Here is a 20,287-nt window from a genome sequence, read left to right on the forward strand (position 1 = left end):
TACCTGCTTTTTGAGCAGGGGCCTAAGCTGTTACTGTTCAGCATAACACAACTAAGAAACTCGTGGAGCCTAAGTAGTGAGTTGGCTCTACAACTTCACGTAGTACAAATGTGATGCATTGTATGTTCAGATTATAAAGAACGTGTCTATTGCTGGAGCTCCGTAACAGTCAGCTAGTGTGAACAGTTTGTGTGTGTTTGAGGTTGCTCTGTCACAAATATGAAGAACATCTATCAGTAAGACAGAGCTTATACGATCTGAAAGAATCTCATCTGCACTTATGCAGCACCTATTGGCTTTCCAAAATTTTTGAAGGTGACATGGTTGAGGACTGTCAATTGTGATCAAGTATGTTTGAGAAGAGGTTGAATTCTTTTTGTTAAACAGATACTTAAAACAGTAACAAGAAATTAGGCAACTTGGATATGTTTAAATTAGTTCTGACCAAGAAATTAGATGCTACACAGGAAATGCGGATAAGCAGATATTCTAGCGTTTGGGAACATGGGAATCAATGCAGTACTGAGGACCTAGGCTGGTCTGTGGATTTTGCTGTAGCTGGTTACATGCAGCCCCTGTTTTTCTAACCTCACTCCCCAGTTAGATGGGCAATTGTCGATGAAGAAGGAGAGTGCATAAAGTAGCTGTGCATTATTAACCAGACTTCAGATGTTTGAATAATCTCTTTGGATAATAAAATCAGGCTGTAAGGCGGTACCTGCTATTAAAATTGTTACTTGACTATTTGTTAAACAAGTGTGTATAGTAAATGTTTGTCAAGTTAAAACTTTTCCAGTTTAGTCTTGTGTATGGACTGCTGGGAAGAGTCCCCAGTGGACTACTGAAATTTCTGTTATCTGTGAAATGACAGAAGAACTTTTAAGGGCTGCTGTGATATAGTTACTGCATTTTGCTTACTTATGAGTACACTAATAATAATGTTCAAAACTACGTATCTTTGAATTTCAAACTATTTAGTAAGTCTTTTATCTTGAATCTGTCTTGATTAATGCTGGTTTCAGTGTATATCTATTTAGGGAGAGCTTTCTGGTAATTGGCTACTCAAAGAAAAGCTAATTCTAGCTGATAAAGATAAGATTGCATTTAAGGAAGTGTACAGTGTGTTCTAGCAAAATTTATGTAATTTTTTGGAAACGTTCTACCCCATTTTATTGTCTGCATATGATCTAAATGTTTATCACAATTTTCAAGTACTAAATTGAGTATTTTTTTAATGGGTGTATTTTTAGGAAAGTGCAGAGATTGCTATACTCTATTTCTGCAGCCACTATAACGATAGGCTTGCTACTGGGTTTACTAAATAGATGACTTTACGATAGCCATCAATTACTTGAGTATCTCAGGGGATCACAGCTTGGCGGCCTTTGTAATTTAATGCTTTATATATGTTATATATAACTTGTCATGTTACCAAATCCTTTACAAGTTTGTTAGTGAAGCACTTAGACTGGTAACAAACTACTAGTAGTTTGTTGCTTCTGTTTTTGAGCTTTATGCAGTGCTTAAGGATGGTTTCTGTAAACTTCCAGTCTCCCAACCCCCCACCTCTTGAAAATTATTACTAATGTGGGTTTGGATAGTTTGTACCTTTTATTCATTTAGGAGTTACATTACTGAATTCTAGGAGATTAATCTGCAAAACAGTTCTGATTTTTTTAATGATTCCTAGATGGTAATTTATAAACTTTTTTCATTAAAGATCACACATGGTGTGCCAGTCATGTGGATGCCTGCAATGTTTTTTTCTACCCTAGGACTAGTGCTGCATAGTTAGATCACTGATAGGCACTGTATAGTCAAAAAAAAAAAAAAAAAAAGGGTAGCATGTAGCCGGCTGCTTATTTCTTGCTGCTTTGAAAGCCTTAGAAGCTTGTCTGTTACAATGACTACATGTAATTTTAGTAAGCTCCCTGTTAAGTGGTGTCTTCTTTCTAATCATAATCTGATATAATTAAATATTTGTTCAAGGTTTTAAAACAAATTGATTGGTTGTGCCAGAGGCCCAGCTTGAAATGATATGGTGTGCGCTGATATGACTTGATCATAGTCATGACAATTTGGCTTGTATCAAACTATACCATGGAGCACTCTGAACTTTTTCCATACAGTCTTGGCCCTAAGAGTTCCAAAAACAGTCTTTTTGCCTTTTTTTCTTCATTGCAGCTAGCCTTAATTTGCACCTTGTTTGAGTTAGGGAGGGTATAAGATGAAAGATGAATTGTAATTGGTAAGAACATGAGCTAAATAGTCTGGAGTTTAAGGGTGGCATGCCTACAGAGAAAGGATGTTACTTGTGAAGCAAGCTATTAGTAGAGCTTTGCTGTCCTTGGTCCAGTGCCCTGCCTGCTCTCAATATTACTTTATAACTGGTAAGAAAATAACATGGTGGTGATCGAAATTTTAAAAAGATGGGGAGGTGTCATCCCTCTATTTTTTTTAAGCTTATTTTTCTTGAAACTGGCTGGATTTTAGTTTGCTTCTTCAAAACTGCCTGGGTAGGGTAGGATTGCTCTGGTCAAGTACTAAAATCAAGGGTAATTTCTGCATTTGGAAAATGACTGTGTAACAGGATGATCTAGATGCCATATTTCTCTTCTAATGTCTTCATGTTTGTTGTAACGGTAATATATGTATACTTAAAATGGTACAGCTGAGATCATGTTCTTAATTGCCTATTTGCTTCTGCATTCTCATTAGTAATAAAGACACAAGTGTTCCAGATGTGGTTCTGTCTTCATGGCAGTTGTACAAAAGAAGCCCTCCTTTGCAGTATAAACTTCTCAGTTCCAAGTTCTTCCGTTGTCTATTGTCGATTGCATATTGATGTTTGTATTTTAGATAAGTTTATTATGAGAACTTTAATGATAACTCATTTTCTTTCAGACACTACTTCAGTATGCTGGCAGTCGGGGTGCATCTGAACATGTTTTACCTTTTTTGGAAGTATATCGAATCTCCATCCAAAGCTTTGCTAATGCACGACCTTACTTGACTACAGAATGTGAAGATGTTCTTTTGGTACTTGGCAGGCTAGTGCTGTAAGTGTTAAGTTGATACACTAATGCTTTAAAATAAACATATATATATATAAACAGAACTGTACTTTACAAATGAATGGGCAAGTTGATAAAATATGGAATAATACTTAATTTGACAACTGTGTTTAAGATTTATTGTCTAGTAAATATCTTTAGTATTTTGTTAATCATTCTACAAAACTGTACCCAAGCATTTTGTAAACTAACCTGAACAAGTGGTAAGGCTTTGTTCTTCTGTACTTGGATAAATATGATGGTATTGGAAAGACTCTGTCCCATTGTAAATGTTCTGAAAATTACTTTTTTAATAGGAAAAGCTTAGTCTAGTCCACTAAATGGAAGTTTTAATGTTAGAGCTTCATGCGTGTATTAATAAACCTGCATTGCTTGCTCTGCAATTGCTTCCTGTGTGTGTGCTCTCACCTGTAATGCAAAGTAGTTCTGAGCAGGTCCCTTTCTGAAAACAATAAGCTGTTTTGTATTTATGATAGACCAAGTTGGACATGTGGGCTGTTGCTGTGGGATAGCCAAATGTAATTTAACCAGAGTTCTCTGATGAGTGTCTGTAGACAGACGATTTAAAGCAGAACGATTCTTGGATCAAAGAGGAGAACTGTTTTACTTTTTTTTTTGCGGTCCATCAGCAAAGTTGGGGTATCTTGTACTTCCTCGTAGTTGGTTTTAAATGTAGAGGTGCTATTCATGTTTGTAAAAAGTGTAGCATAAGGTTGTTCAGAAATCATCAGTTACGGCCCTTAGCCTTGTCAAACCTTCCTTGGTAAGATTTCATTCAAAGGCAGGAAGGTGAAGACCCAGAACCTTGACTATAACAATAATAGCATAAGAGTAATTCTGTCAGTCTTTCAGTGAGTTAATTTTTCTCTTATCAGTAGCTGGTCTGCTTTGTGATTTGAAGTCCAGCGTTCTTTTTGAGAAGGAGTTTGCAATGAACTCCTTGATCATACACTTGTTTTGTAATATACTAACTTCATTTATGTCAGTATTTCATAACCAGGTATCTTCATACAATGCCTAGATCTTTTTTTCTGGAGTTAAGAGAAGATGTGAACTAGGAGTGATTTGTTTTTTTTTTTTTTTTTTTTCCTTCTGCCAATGAGAGAAAATGCATGAAATCAAAAAAAATGGAATCTGGAGGCTTAAACTGCTAAATCACTTGGCTGGTACCCAATACACTTTTTTTGCAAAATACCTTGATTGTTTTTGCAGACTGTCCCTTTATAGATAGTGTTCTCATCTTACTGTATTAATTACCTTGTGTATTCTTGTGGTTCCTATTCTAATTGTAAAAGTTTGTCTTTTGCTGTCCTTGCATGTAGAGTAATTCATGCTGGAGTAGTTTCTGTGTGTTTTTTTGGGGGGGTGGTATGTGGCAGGAATCCTAGTTCTGTGTCAGAACTGCTTAACAGAATTGCTTTTCTCTCACTGAGGAAAAGTCAGAACGTTCTGCTTCTGCTGACATGGTTTCTTCCATCTTCCAGTGTAAGGTACTTGTTTGTTGCGGCTTGTTTATTGTGGTGGAAAAGAGTAGAGGCTGGAATCATCCATGTTGTTGCTGTGATTATACTTGAGAGGAATCTAAAGAATGAGAAACTCAATGGGTGAGATCATAGATAGCTAGGTATGCCATTTACCTCATTTTGAGCTCTCCTGTGGCATTTTTTAATATAAATTTCCAAGGGAGTGAGAGAGAAGGTAAGGCAGATTAAAGACAAAAAATTAAGTTCCATGGGTGAGGAAGAATATTAACTGGTTAGGGTTGTGAAAGCATATTGTTCTGATGTAAGTAGGAGTTCTGGGAAGCAATTGGGATTACCCTCAGCTGTCATACATACTCTTTTCAGACTTGAACCCTGATAAGAAATAATACAAGTAAGCTTCCCATTTTAAAACAGAAGTGCTGTACTTACTATTGAAATCTTCCTACCATTCCACCATCCCTCCTGGGTGAGGGAAAAGAACATCTTCCTCCTGACATCCTTTTTAGCTGGGTGAGCCAGCAGTGGCAAAACTCAGTATACTGTGGCTTTCTGTGCCACTTGACCAGCTCAGCTGTGTGTTCACAGTAAATGATGGGGGGCTTCTACGTAATGTAGAAGCTATGCCCCCCATAAGAAATACGATGCTGATGCAGCGTGAGAACTTCTTGGTCTATTGTCTCACCTTAGGATACACAAGGAAAGCTTGGAGTGGTAACTGCTCGTGTGGTTTGCAGATTTGTTAAATGTTGCCGATGCATTAAATAATTGAGAAGGAATGTTCTTGGTCATGGCTGTGAAGGAAGTTGGGTCAAATAGAACTCAGACTGCTTGTTTCCACAGCTGTAAAGAACATGTTTCTGCTCCTGACACTCTCAAACACTGTAGCGTACTCTACTTTTTTTCATGATTGCTGTGAAGGCACTGGTTTGAAAGGGAGTTTACCATTTCCTCATCTTCAAAAAGGTGTCATATATTTTTTTCTCTGCTCTAAGTAGTAAAATGGGAGTTGATTAGACCAGTGAGTCTAATACATATTGCTCCCAGAAGGCAAGTCCTTGCTTCTCATAACACCTCTGTGAGGAGTCACATGTGATAGTCATATCTTTGTATATTTAACAGAGCATTTCTAGTAAACTGTTGTAATCTAACTCATTAACTCAAATTTATCACTCTGCTCTCTATCATTGAGTTAATTAAGCTCTCAACAAATGCAGGATAGCTTCTGGCTACAGGTGAACTAGTACTGCTGATAATCTGATGTATAATTAGTCATCTTTTTAACTCTAAGCAGCTTGAGATAAGAAGTTTTCTAATACGATTTAAAGATGAACACAATTCTGAAAGCTTCCAAAGTATTTTTTTTAATTGCTCTTTAAATTCTTTAAATTTATATAAGTGGATGAGGTATAAAAGTTTACAATAAATTGTTTACGTACAATAGGGGTTTTTTTTTTGCCTAGTTATTCTTTCCAGAATAAAGAAAGTGAAATCAAGTAGAGTTTTGACTTAAAAGATATTCTGAAGTTGAATGTTAGAGACAGATGCTTTTTTAATACCAGAAACATTCAGGCACCCATTAGTGTTTATTTGCAATAATTGTGATTAAATTTTGGAATTAATTGACATATAGGTAGATACTGTGGTGGTCCTCGCAGAGTAAGGTAGAAAGGCTTGACTTCATGAAGTGATCCTGGTATTTTGATTTGTGGTCTTACTTGTGATACCTAAATTCCATTGAGATGCATGTAGTGCGTTTACATGGCAGGGTTTTGGTAGCAGGGGACTACAGGGGTAACTTCTGTGAGAAGAATCCAGAAGCTACCCCATGTTGGATGGGGGCCAGTTTCCGCTGGCTCCAACGGGTCCCTGTCCCCACAGCTGGCCAGAGCTGAGTCGATAAGTGATGTTTGTACCTCTGGGACAGCATATTTAGGAAAGGGGTAAAAAAACGCTGCACAGCAGCAGTGGGGGGAGAGAGAAACAGCCCTGCAGACACCAAGGTCAGTGTAGAAGCAGGGCAGGAGATGCTGAAGTTCCCCTGCAGCCTGTGGAGAGGCCCCTGGTAGAGCAGGCTGTCCCCTTACAGCCCATGGGTCCCATGTTGGAGCAGATTTCCACGCTGCAGCCCGTGGAGCAGGTGGATGTGGCCTGGAGGAAGCTGTAGCCTGTGGAAGACTGCCGCCAGGGCAGATTCAGGGCCAGAGCTGCAGCCCGTGGAGAGGGGACCATGCCAGGAGCAGGTGACTTGGCAGGAGCTGCTGCCCGTGGGGGACCCGTGTTGGAGCAGTTTACTCCTGATGGATGGACCCTGTGGTATGGACCCGTATCTGGAGCAGTTCTTGAAGAGCTGCTGCCTGTGGGAAGCCCCTGCAGGATCAGTTCAGGAAGGACAGCATCCCGTGGGAGGGACCCCATGTGGAGCAGGGGCAGAGGGTGACCGAGAAAGAGCAGCAGAGATGTGCTATAGGGTGACTGCAACCTCCACTCCCTGTTCCCGTGTGCTGCTCGAGGGGAGAAGGTTGAAGAGGGCGGATGGGTGGAAAGTGTTTCTAGTTTCTTTCCTTTGTTTCTCACTTCCCTAGCTTGCTAGTAATAGGTAATAAAGTTTACAAATCTCCCTTCTCTGAGTCTGTTTTGCCCATCACGATAATTGTTGAGCAATCTCCCTGTCCTTATCTCAACCCTTGAGCCCTTTGCGTAGTATTTGCTCCCCCTCCCCCTTTGAGGAGGGGGAGTGAGAGAGCAGTTGTCACGAAGCTTGGCTGCCCACCTGAGTAAAATCACCACAGTGCATCACAGTGAAGATAGATACAGGATTTGGGGGATAGAAGTGCACACTGAAGTACTGTATGACAAAAACCCTTTTGTACATTATTGGTTAGAAAACATGAAGTTGAGGAGAACCCCCAAACCTTTCTTCTTTAAAAATGCAAAGGAAAAAGAAGGTATTTAACCTTTGGTAGAGTAACAAGATGATACCATGCCTTTGAATTGCAGAGAGTAATGGTAGCTCAAAAGAATGATGCTAGGTTCTTTCTACAGCCAAAGCTGTTTTGTTCAGTACCAGTTGATTTCCTGTTTGGGAAGAATGGATGAGAACACAGAAGTTACCAAAAGAATTACTCCGAATGGCCATTCCTCACTCTTGCTACTAAGGAAGGCTGGGTGGTTTTTTTCCAGTTGAATGAGAGTCATTTTTTCTAAGAAAATATTAAAGACGATCAACTTGATTTTCTTGGGGGGGGGGGGGGGGGGGGGAGGAGAGATCAGAAATCTGTAATCAGAATATCCTGGACATTCTTGTGGTTCTGCTGTAAGCTGTTATATGTGGTGGTTGTACATACATGCTTCAGATTTCTCATCGAGTCACTTCTGAATATGAGTCCTTCGTGTTGGGATTGTGAGGTAGACTTAGACTCAAAAGATTCCTTGTTTTTTGATTCAACTCAGTCTTGTGTTACTACCTCAGACAATAATTTTGAGGTATAAATTCAGCCCTCTTGTCTTCATAGACCAACATCTTTATGTATATACACAGTGCTTTGAAAGACTAGTTTCAGAATCTTCTTCACTGCCCAAGTAGCACCTAAACCCTTAACTGCAAAAAAAAAAAGTATATTTGTAAAACCTTGTTTTGCCTTTTTGTTTAACCTTTATATTTTTATATAACCATTATCATATATATATGAAAAAGCAATATTTTAAAGAAAAAATTAAATAGTTAAATTAGTTAAATCTAAATAGTTAAATACTTAAATTAGTGGAAATAGGCAGGGTAGTTGACTGTTTAAAGTCTGAAAATGAGGTGCATATTAAAAGCACATTGACTGTGAGGTCTGCAAATATTTTATTTAATGAAATTTATCTCTCTATGACGTGTGAAAATTGGACATCCCAAGCAATCACATACCTAAAAATTTTTTTTAATTTGCATATGTTAAAATAGAGTTCAGCTCTTGTGAGGTTTGCTATTATTGTTTTTGATAATCAAGTAACAGCCACCTGGATCTAACTGTCTGGACTGGTGAATGAACTCTTATTGCCAGGCTTGAGTACAGTGGAAAAATAAGTCCCAATTATTTCATAATATTGAGACAAATGACCTTTAGAATATGTGGCAGTTCTGTTGCCCACTTTCTCTTGGGCATAGAAATGACAGGGATTTTAGAGTCTGATTATTTGAATAATTACTGAATGGTAGTGGGGAAGGCTATTCTTTTTATCTGCCTGTCTGGAAGTGTTTAGAGCTTTTGCAGGTTTAAACTACTATTTAAAGGAACAGTACTGGGGAGCTGTGAAAGCAAGCTTCTGAAATGTAAAAAAGGTAAACAAGATGGTAATTAAGTATTCTTGCATTTGATTTTGTTTACCTTATATCATAGAATCAGAATGGCTTGGGTTGGAAGGGACCTCAAAGATCATCTAGTTCCAACCCCCCTGCCATGGGCAGGGATGCCATCCACCAGATCAGGTTGCCCAGGGCCTCATCCAACCTGGCCTTGAACACCTCCAGGGATGGGGCAGCCACAACCTCTCTGGGCAACCTGTTCCAGTGCCTCACCACCCTCTGAGTGAAGAATGTCCTCCTAACATCTAATCTAAATCTCCCCTCTTTTAGTTTAAAACCATTCCCCCTTGTCCTGTCATTATCTGAGTAGGCAAGGAGTTGCTCTCCATCTTTTTTTATAAATCCCCTTAAGTACTGAAAAGCCACAACGAGGTCACCCCAGAGCCTTCTCTTCTTCAGGCTGAACAGCCCCAGCTCTCTCAGCCTTTCTTTGCAGGAGAGGTGCTCCAGCCCTCTGATCATTATTGTAGCCCTCCTCTGGACCTGCTCTAACAGCCCCATGTCCTCCTTGTGCTGGTAGCCCCAGACCTGGATGCAGTAGTCCAAGTGGGGCCTCACAAGGGCAGATCAGAGGGGGACAATCACGTTCCTCGACCTGCTAGCCACTCATCTTTTGATGCAGCCCAGGACACAATTGGCCTTCTGGGCAGCAAGCATGCACTGCTGGCTCATGTTGAGCTTTTCATCCATTAGAGCCCCCAAGTCTTTCTCTGCTGGGCAGCTCTCAATGAGTTCTTCTCCCAGTCTGTACTCATGTCTGGGATTGCCCCGACCCAGGTGCAGCACCCTGCACTTTGACTTGTTGAACCTCATTAGGTCCATATGCGTCCACTTCTCAAGCTTGTCCAGGTTATATGACTGTAGAATGTGGCTGAAAGCTGCTAAGGTATAACATTTTGCAGGTAACTGTTTAATGTCTTTGTCAAAAGCCAGAGGAAAAGGGAGAAGTCATTGTTTTTGGGTAGTAACCTTTTCTGAACTCACGTTTGCCTTGTGGACATCTACCTTTTCCCCTTCCTTAAGCTCAGCTCTTATGTCTGTGGGAAGAATGAATGTGTTGTCATGTTACGTCTTATATTTAGTATTTGGGACTGGAGGTTTTGAACAAGGATTAGTGTGAGTTGGAACTATCTTACAGTATAGGTGTACCTTAGAAATTATTCAGTGTATTTGTTATATTTGGAGTCTTAGATTGGTTTTCTTTCTTAATGTCGACATGAGTTGCAAGAACACTTTAGCTGTATGTCCATCTTGTGATACCTCTAGGCATAGTGTCATAGTTGATGCACTTAGTTTGAACAGGTCAAAGTGTTTTTGTATGGCAGTTGGTGTTTAGGTAGTTCATATGCCCAGTACAGGGTTAGATTACTCCCCCCCGCCCCCATTCATGAAGGGAATAGACAATAGTCTTCCCATTGCTTTCCCACAAAAAAAGTGATCGGTGTTCTCTATGACATTCCCCTGAAATGAGGAGGACGTACTAAATGCGAACAGTTGTTTCTCTTTTGTTTCTTAAAAGGGATAGCATTAGCCTGATGGTTTAAATGAAGGAGTATTAAGTAGGTCTCACTTTCTCCTCTTTCTGTTTTGGAAGAGCAGAAATGGTACAAGAATCTTGAGCTATATTGAACAGACTTTATTTGGTTATAAGACTAGAAGTAATCTTATCCTAGCGAGACTGTGCACAGTAAAAAGGAGTACTTTTTGAAAAGGAATACTCTTTGCTATGGCACCTGATGCCTGATTCTGAGGTTGTTGCTGGCTTTTGACTGATTTGTGCAGTCAAAAATATTTGCTGCTGTCACTTGTTATCTGAATGTCAAGTAACGTGCCACAAATGTAATTTATCATAAAAACGGAATTTGTTCAGGTAGCTCGCTTACTTGCCTCTTACTTTTTCAGGAGTTGTTTTGAGCTACTGCTTTCAATTCCTGAAAGTGAATTGCCACACGAGGTGTGGCTAGGATTCCATCAGTCTATACAGGTAAGTGTTCTAGATTTTTTTTCCTATTTTATGTGTGTGTGTATACGTATGTATTTATTTGGTTTTTAGATCCATATTCAATCTTTATTCAAGTTTAGTATCAAATATTTTAAGAAGAAACACATACAGCACACTATGTTGATCCTGTTTAGCATGCAATCTGAGATGTATGTCCTTTGATGAGATGTCCTTTGAAACTAGAAGAATAGCTGACTACAGTGAAATTTTTGGCAGGTGCTGACTCTGAGCCTAGCTGCCAGCTGATATACTGAAAGGTTCCACTCCAGGTGCAGTAGTTAATGGGTGCCACAGAGACAATCCTGGGGGACTGATGAGGCTGTATGAGGCTATACATCCATATATGTTGACTGATTGACAGTCACCATGTGCAACATGAAAGGAGGTTCACTGAGATGATTGCCTGAGTTGACTGAAGTGACTGACTGCATTGATCTTCATACTTCAGTTAGAAATAAAAAATTAAAGGGCTTTCTGAGGTAGCCACTATTATCCTCAGTTGTTAGTGGACTTATGCATGATAACATCATAGGCAGTAAGACCTGAAACAAGGAAAGCTGTGGATTTTTAGGTCTGTGTTTTTGTTTTTTTTTTTTTTAATAAATTCAGCTACTGTTTTGATGCCCCTCTTCTGCCACTCCCCCTGAATTTTACCTGTTCTACATTGTGCTTTTCTTGACAGCAAAAATCTAAATGGCCAGGCAACATTTGCAACAGCAGTATTAGCAGCCTTGGGCTGACTAGCAAATTTGTAACTACACAGCAGCAACTACAGCAAGAGAACCATAGTAAATCTTGATTTGTTTAACGGTTTGTCTGAGAGTAGTAGATGGAGTAATGGAACAGCTCTGAAGTACTGTTTTGAAGACTAAAGACTACAAAAGCTTTTGTGAAGATCTGAGTGGAAAATTAGTGTCTATACCTGATCTGAGATTAAAATATTAGGATGGATCTGTAATCCAAGTGATTCTTAATCATAAGTACCATTAATAGACAGCAAATCTCAGCTACTATAATGCAATGTTCAAAAAATATACTTGTTTGCTTTTTGGCACTTGTTGGTTGGAAAGTGTTTGCTGGGTGTATGCTTATCCTGTCAATAGATGGGGTAAGTTCATGTAACGAGGAGTTGGCATTTCCCTATCTCTGCCTTGCAGAATTGTGTAGAGCTGAAAATTGTTTCTAATCAAGTTTTCTTCTGGTAAATATCTTGGAGTTGCTTGAACAGATATTTGAGTGATGCTGCTATATGCAATGTGTGCTGAGAATTCCCAGTGACTTCTTAAAGCTGTCTCTTGCGCTATTGCTACATTAAACCACTTATATGATTTTAATTGAATGATGCTACAGGAATTGGCATAAATTCTTAAGACTTGCAGTTGAATCCTTCATTAATGCTTTATCTTCAGATTCTTCAGAGAATTTCAATGTAAATGATGCCCTCAAAGGAAAAGTAGGCTGCTTACTATGGGTTTTCTGTTAGTGACAAGTCGATTTCAGTTGCTTTTCTTAATACTTTCTTTAAGAAAAGATGAAGAATCCTTTCTCTTGTTTCAAGATAGAACTGTGAGGAACCTGGCACTCCTTGCCTTTATTCAATCAAAATTAATTAAAAGGTCAGTTTTACCTCATTCCAAGGTCTTACACATGTTAAATGTCTTCATAAAGTGCTGTAGCTCAGTAAAATCTTGCTGGTTTCAGTATATCTGGTAAAATTCAAAGTCATAGGCTGTTTTTTGACTCTCTGATCTGATCTATGAGTGAACACTCAGGAGTGTTAAAAGATAAAGCTGAAATATTAATATGTGAGAGGGTAGTGCAAAATGGATGCTATGACAACCGAATGTATAAGAATGCCATACGATAGTTCACCTGGAAGGGACCTTCAAAAATCAGCTAGTTCAACTGCCTGATCTCTTCAGGCTAACCAAAAGTTAAAGCGTATTAATGAGGGCATTTTTCCAATTGCCTCTTGAACACTGCCAGGCATGGGGCATCAGCCACCTCACTAGGAAGCCCGTTCCAGTGTTTGACCACCCTCGTGGTAAAGAAATTTTTCCTAATGTCCAGTCTGAACCTCTCCTGGCGCAGCTTTGTGCCATTTCCGTGCATCCTGTGATCAGTTACTGGGGAGAAGAGACCGGCACCTCCCCCTATGCTTCCCCTCCCCAGGGAGTTGCAGAAAGCAAGTAGGTCACCTCTTAGCCAGCTCTTTGTTGCCCTCCTCTGGATGTATCTTAATATCCTTTTTTAATTGTGGGGCTCAAAACTGCATACAGTATTCAAGGTGAGGCCACACCAACGCTAGCTATAGCAGGAGAATCACCTCTTTTGACCAGCTGGCTATGCTGTGTTTAATGCACCCCAAAATCAGGTTTGCCCTCTTGGCTGCCAGGGCACACTGCTCCCATTGAGCCTGCTGTCAGCCAGCACGCGCAGATCTCTTTCAGCTGAGCTGCTCTCCAGCCACTCATCTCCCAGTCTGTATCTGTGTCTGGCCTCACGCCTCCCCACCTGCAGCACCCGTCATTTTCCTTTGTTGAACTTCGTTCTGTTGATGATTGTCCAGTCTACATACATCCCTGTGCAAGGCTGCCTATCCCTGAAGAGAGAATCAACAGCATCTCCCAGGTTAGCAAACGTGTTAAGGATGCATTTAACACCTGCTTCTAGATCACCAATAAAAATGTTGAACAGAACCGGCTCTAGAATTAAGCCTTGGGGATCACTGTTGATGACTGGATGCCTGCCAGATGTAGACCCGTTTGCTATAACCATTTGAGCTTTGCCACTCAGCTGGTTCTTGACACAGCATAGTATGAACCTGTTTGTCTCACAGTTGGACAATTTGTCTAGAAGGATGCTGTGAGTGAAGGTATCAAAAGCCGTACTAAAGTCCAGGAAGATTACATCCATTGTCTTCCCTTCATCTGCTGAGCAGGTAACCTTATCATAGAAGATCAAATTACTAAGGCAGGACTTTCCTTTGATTGACCCGTGTTGACTGTGCCTGCCAACAGCTTTGTTCTTTAAATATTCCCGGGACAACCTTCTCTGTATCTTTTCCAGGGACTGAGGTATACACTAAATTTAAACTAATAGGTCAGTGTTTTCCTGGGTCTTCTGTCATGCCCTTTTTGTACATATGTATAACATTGGCCAGCTTCCAGCCAGCAGGGACCTGCCTAGAGTCCCAAGACCTTTGGTAAATTGCAGAGAGGAGTCCAGGTATAGTGTCTGCTAATTCCTTCAGCACTCTGGGGTGAATCCTGTCTGGCCACATGGACTTAAGATGTTGAGCTGATGCAACTGTTCCCTTACCAGTCCCAAGATATCCTTCAATTGCCTGAAGAATAGCTCATCTGTGCAATCATCCTGGGTGGGTGCTCAATAGCAGACACCTGTGACGACATCTGCATTGTTATCCATCTCCTTAATCCTCACCCAGAGGCTCTCTGCTGTGTCATCCCTAATAGCAAGGGCTATTGTTCAGTCTCATCTATCCCTTACATATTGAAAAGACTGCCTGATGACATACAGGTGAGAAAGATGAAAAGTGCAAGCTTTGAAAATGTGCTTCTATTTGTTTTGTGGATAGGATGCAGGATTTACCTGCACACCTGTAATAGTTTTCTTAGTCACCAAAGTCTGAGTCTACAGTGATGTACACAGACTTATGTTTGTGACTGCCACTTGTAGGAATTCCGGACTGAGGTTGCACACTTCATAAATATGAATTCAAATCAGTTTATTGTTACTGACTTCTGAAGCTGCCCTGAGGTTCTAACGTGAGCATCTTCTGGCATCAGGGCTGACGTAAGCATTAAATTTGTCATTTATCTATCTGAATCTACTGGCACACTATATAGCTGTGTTTATGTAAGCGGGGAATTTGTCTTATGTTAATTAAAAATAAATAACATCCTCCCTGTGGAGCTCTTTCTGCTGAATTTGGTTTCCTGGTCCCAGCTGTGCTGGAAAGAAAGACTTGAGAGGAAGAACAGCTGTGTGAGCATAATGATTGCTTTGGTAATGTTTCCATATGCTTAAATACATCCTGAAACCTGTGTGCGCTGTAGCTCTTTTTTAGGCTTAGTGCAGTTGGTTAAGAGCAGTTTGGGCTTTGGTTAGGAGCACACCAGTGGTGTTCCCCAGGGGTCAGTGTTGGGGTCCATCCTCTTTAATATCTTTATTGATGATTTGGATGAGGGAATTGAGTGCACCCTCAGTAAGTTCGCAGATGACACCAAGTTGGGGGGAAATATCGATCTGCCGGAAGGTAGGAAGGCCCTGCAGAGGGACCTGGACAGGTTGGGTCGATGGGCAGAGGCCAAGGGATGAGGTTCAGCATGGCTAAGTGCTGGGTCCTGCACTTTGGTCACAATCCCATGCAATGCTACAGGCGTGGGGCAGGGTGGCTGGAAAGCTGTGCAGAGGAAAAGGACCTGGGGGTGCTAATCAGTGCTCATCTGAATGTGAGCTGGCCATGTGTCCAGGTGGCCAAGAAGGCCAATGGCATCCTGGCTTGTATTGGGAATAGTGTAGCCAGCAGGAGCGGGGAGGTGATCGTCCCCCGTACTCTCTGCTGGTGAGGCCACACGTTGAGTGCTGTGTTCAGCTTTGGGTGCCTCCCTGCAAAAAGGATGTCGAGGCCCTGGAGTGTGCCCAGAGAAGGGCTGCGAAGTTGGTGAAAGGCCTGGAACACAAGTCCTGTGAGGAGTGGCTGAGGGCACTGGGGTTGTTTAGTCTGGAGAAGAGGAGGCTCAGGGGAGACCTTATTGCTCTCTACAACTTCCTGAAAGGAAGGTGTGGGGAGCTGGGGGTCAGCCTCTTCTCACAGGTAACTAGTGATAGAACAAGAGGGAAGGGCCTCAAGTTGCACCAGGGGAGGTTTAAGTTGGAAATTAGGAGATGTTTCTTCTCAGGGTAGTCAGGCATTGGAATGGCCTGCCCAGGGAGGTGGTGGAGTCACTGTCCCTGGGGGTGTTCAAGGAAAGGTTGGATGTGGTGCTTAGGGACATGGTTTAGCGGGTGATACTGGTAGTAGGGTGATGGTTGGACCAGATGACCTTGAAGGTCTCTTCCAGCCTTTATGATTCTGTTTTGCATTGTTTGCTCTAAGGGCTCACTGCCCATTGATCGTACAGACCCTAAAGGCCAGTTGTGCCAAACTGGAATCTATCCAGGTGGTCAGCAGCTTCTACTGATGCTTGGTTCTGTGCGAGGTGCAACACCTGCATTTGTCTGTGTGGAACTTTATGAAGTCCCTGTCGGCTTGTTCCTGCAGCCTGTCAGAGGTCCTTCTCAATGGCTGCCCTGTCTTCCACTATGCCAGCTGTTCTCCAAGTTCCAAGTGAGCTGTGGACTAACTGAGACCATGCTCTGTCAGTTATTCAGAACATGAGTAAAGATGTGTCAGTCCAGTGTTCTGAGTCACATTGTTGACTTTCTGGAAACCGCATTCAGCCACATGGAGAATCTGCTCCGTGGTCTTGCTGGGGATGGTGCTTATGTTGACTGGCCTGTAGTTCTCCAGGGTATACTTCTTGATCTTGGAAAATGAGTGTGGTGGGGTTTGTTTGTTTTTTTGTTGTTTTTTTTTTTTTTTGATGCACCAGGAACCTTCCCCCAGTGGTCATGACTTTTCAGAGGTAGTACTGGTCTTGCAGTGACATCAGTGAGCTCCATCAGCACCCTCAGATTTGCCTTGATCAATGCTATGGACATATGAGAAACAATTTAGGGCATACATATCTCCTCCTTGTGCTGCTTCATGCCCCCCAGATCTCTGACATGGTATTTAGGGGACCAGGAAGGCCAGAGTGCAGACCTTAACAGTAAAATCTGAGGCGAAGTTATCAAGTACCCCAGCCTTTTCAGCATCCTTTGTCATTTGATGCCCTGTTCTACTGATGTGGTCTCACATTTTCTTTGGCCTTCGTTTTGCTTTCAGTCTTACATTTTCCTCAACAAAGTGAAGAAAACGAGCTGAATGCTTGTGCCCTTCAATGTAGCCCCCAGAGTCCTGTATTTACTTTTGGTGCGCAGTGTCATTGGTGTGCATACATACAATCAGCAAGTAATGATAGTCTGAGGACAAGTCTTGGCAGCATCTCTGCAATATCCCAGATCCAAGCCAGTGTCAAGCATCAAACCTTACAAGACACAGTCTGACAGCTGAAGGTGGCCAGTGCTTAGATGGGATTTTAACAGTGGTAACTGATTACTGTTAACTTGCTTTTTCTTCCTCCTTTCCTAATTTGCCTGTTACATTAAAGAGTGATTATAAGTGGAAAGTCTGTTTATTTAAAGGGTCGTGGGGATATTGTTGCTTTATATGATGACTGCAGATTAGGGAAGAAGATTAGCCTAGCTCTGGAGTACAATGAATCTAAAGACGTAACTTGTGAAAAATCAGATTTTTTCTTAAAGAATAACAATGCTTGTCCTGGTTTCAGTTAGGACAGAGTTAATTTTCCTCCTAGTAGCTGGTAGGGTGCTATGTTTTGGATTAGGATGAGAAGAGCGCTGAGAACATGCTGATGTTTTAATTGTTGCAGAGCAGTGCTTACACCAGGCCAAGGACTTTTCAGCTTCTCGCTCTGTCCTGCCAGCGAGCAGGCTAGGGGTGCAGCAGGAGCTGGGGGGGACAGACCCAGGACAGCTGACCCAAACTGGCCAAAGGGGTATTCCATACCATCTGGCGTCATGCTGAACAATATATAGGGGTGGCTGGCCGGGGTGGGGGGGGCCGGCTGCTCGGGGATAGGCTGGGCATCGGTCCGTGGGTGGTGAGCAATTGCATTGTGCATCACTTGTTTCATACACATTAGTAGTAGTAGTACTATTATCATAATTATTATTATTATTTTCCTGTCTTAATAAACTGTCTTTATCTCAAGTCACAGGCTTCACTTTCCCGTTTCTCTCCCCCATCCCAGAGAGGGAGTGGGGAGGGTGAGTGAACAGCTGTGTGGTGCTTAGCTGCCACCCAGGTTAAACCACAGCAGTGTTTTCTGCCTGAAATGAGTAACATTGCTCAAAACTATTGTTTGAGGCTAGTTGGCTACGTCTTTGTTGTACTCACAGAGTAAACTGTTCTTAATTGTAGTCTGTAGTTAGGAATATGGATCAGTATAAACTTAATACTGGACACAGACTTTAGTGTTGAAGGAATGGAATACTTGTTTATTCTGTGCTCTATTAGTATGCTATGTTATGCTTTGAGTAGGTGTAGATAATTAGGGAGTAGGTGGAAGGAAGCCTGTGTTAGCTCTGTTTCACTTTAATTTGGGTTTTATTAAGTAGCATATCTGGTAGTATAGGTTCATGGTCATTAGAAGTCCTTTAAGAAGAAACTTCTGAGCCTATTAATTATGACAGCTGTGAATCAACATAAATGAAACCTCACTGTGAGAATGTAATTTTCTGCTCTCAGTCACTTATTGGGAATAAGGTTCCCTCCTTGGTACATGGGTACATTGCTCACGAGTTAAAATTTGGGGTTTCCTGTTCAGAGGTTTACGGAATACAGTTTGTTGCAGTGTTAGAAAGGAAAGTAAGAACATTAAACTTGGTCTGAAAATAGCATCTGATACTAGGGACTCTGCTGAACATCAATATCTACTGTATTAATGGGTATCTAACCATGAAATGCAAAGATGCCTTTTACTCTGTATGCCTAATGGTAAAGTCTTGTGTATTTTCATAGCAGATTTACTTTGTTATAGAAGATAACTCAGTAACTTGAAGAATGCATCTTGTATGTTACAATGTAGAAAGAAGTTCATTGTGTCTTGACAACCCGTGACACAAGGCTCCTTGGTTACTCCAGTATTCTGAGTGGTCCTAGTGTTAGCACAGTTTAATTCTGGAATCTGGAGAGGTGTAAGAGTAGAGAAGGAAGAGTTGAAGGAAAATAAAGACTCTATTAATAATCTGTAATAATCACAATTGTGATAAATAGATACTATATATTACAATTATAATTATTAATTATTAATAGAAGTGATAATACCTGTTAGTTCAGAACATGGAACTAATTCCAGTATAGACAGAGAATACAACAGGGTATTAGAAGGAAACCTGAGGTTAATAATAGCATTGTACATAAGCCTATAGGACCTGATGACATGGCATCCTAGGGCATGAGGGAACTGGCTGATGTAGTTGCCAAGCCTCTCTCCATCATACTTGAAAAGTCTTGGCAGTCAGGTAAAGTCCACAGTGACTGGAAGAAGGGAAACATCACTCCAGTTTTTAAAATATGATAGAAAGGAAGAGCAGGAACTGCAGACAGGCCTCACCTGTGTGCCTGGGAAGATCACGGAATAGATCATCCTTGAAGCTATGTTAAAGCATATGGAAGACAAGGAGGTTATTCAGACAGCCAACCAGTTATTCAGACAACCAAGGGCAAATCTGAACAATCTACTGGTATTCTGTGGTTCAATAACTACATTGGTGGACAAGGGAAAAGCAACCGATGCATTTACCTGGAATTCTGTAAGGCCTTTGATATGGTCCCATACAGCAGCATCCTTGTCTCTCAACTGGAGAAGTATGGATTTGAGAATTGGGCTATTTGATGGATACGGAATTAGCTGGATGGCTGCATCCAGAGAATTGCAGTCAATGTCTCAATGTTCACATGGAGATCAGTGATATCAGTGGTATCTCTCAGGGGTATGTATTAGGACTGGTACTTATTAGCATCTTTACTGATGCCATACTCAGTGGGATTGAGTGCACCCTCAGCAAGTTTGCAGATGACACCAAGCTGAGTGGTGACACGGCGGAAGGGATGCCATCCAGGATGCCATCCAGAGGGACCCACACGAGCTTGAAAAGTGAGCTCCCATGAACGTCATGAAGTTCAACAAGGCCAAGTGCAAGGTGCTGCACGTGGGCCAGGGCGATCCCAAACATCAGTAAATCCTGGTGAATAAATGGATTGAGATCAGCCCTGTGGAGAAGAACTTGGGGATGCTGGAGGAGGAGAAATTGGATGTGAGCCTGTTAGTTGGTGCAGAAAGCCAAGCATATCCTGGGCTGTACAAAAAGTAGTGGGACCAGCAGGTCCAGAGGGGGATAATTGGCTCCCTATTCTACCCTTGTGATATCCCACCTGGAGTACTGCGTCCAGCTGTGGGATGCCCAGCACAAGAAAAATGCGAATGTTAGATCAGGTCCAGAGGAGGGCCCCAAGGCTGATCAGATGGCTGGAGCATCTATTCTGCAAAGAGAGGCTGAGAGAGCTGGGGTTGGTCAGCCTGGAGAAAAGAAGGCTCTGGGGAGACCTTACAGTGGTCTTCTGGTAAGTGGGGCTTCTATGAAGCTGAAGAGGCAGCATTTACAAGAGCCTGTAGTGATAGGCTAA

General features: G+C 41.5%; 1 protein-coding gene across 2 annotated transcripts in view; it reads left to right on the top strand.

Annotated features, from left to right (window-relative positions):
* Nucleotides 1–20,287, top strand: part of RLF (RLF zinc finger) — a 49,977-nt gene that overhangs the window by 2,345 nt on the left and 27,345 nt on the right. Inside the window, exons 2-3 of one of the 2 annotated variants that reach the window (XM_048073063.1) lie at nt 2,905–3,059; nt 10,809–10,890. In XM_048073063.1, coding sequence (XP_047929020.1) covers nt 2,905–3,059; nt 10,809–10,890 — 237 coding nt within the window. Of the gene's footprint in view, nt 1–2,904; nt 3,060–10,808; nt 10,891–20,287 lie in introns of those variants that run through there. The other variant, XM_048073064.2, reaches the window with a different exon arrangement.

Source organism: Anser cygnoides, chromosome 24 (assembly GCF_040182565.1).
Source record: "Anser cygnoides isolate HZ-2024a breed goose chromosome 24, Taihu_goose_T2T_genome, whole genome shotgun sequence".
NCBI lineage: Eukaryota > Metazoa > Chordata > Aves > Anseriformes > Anatidae > Anser > Anser cygnoides.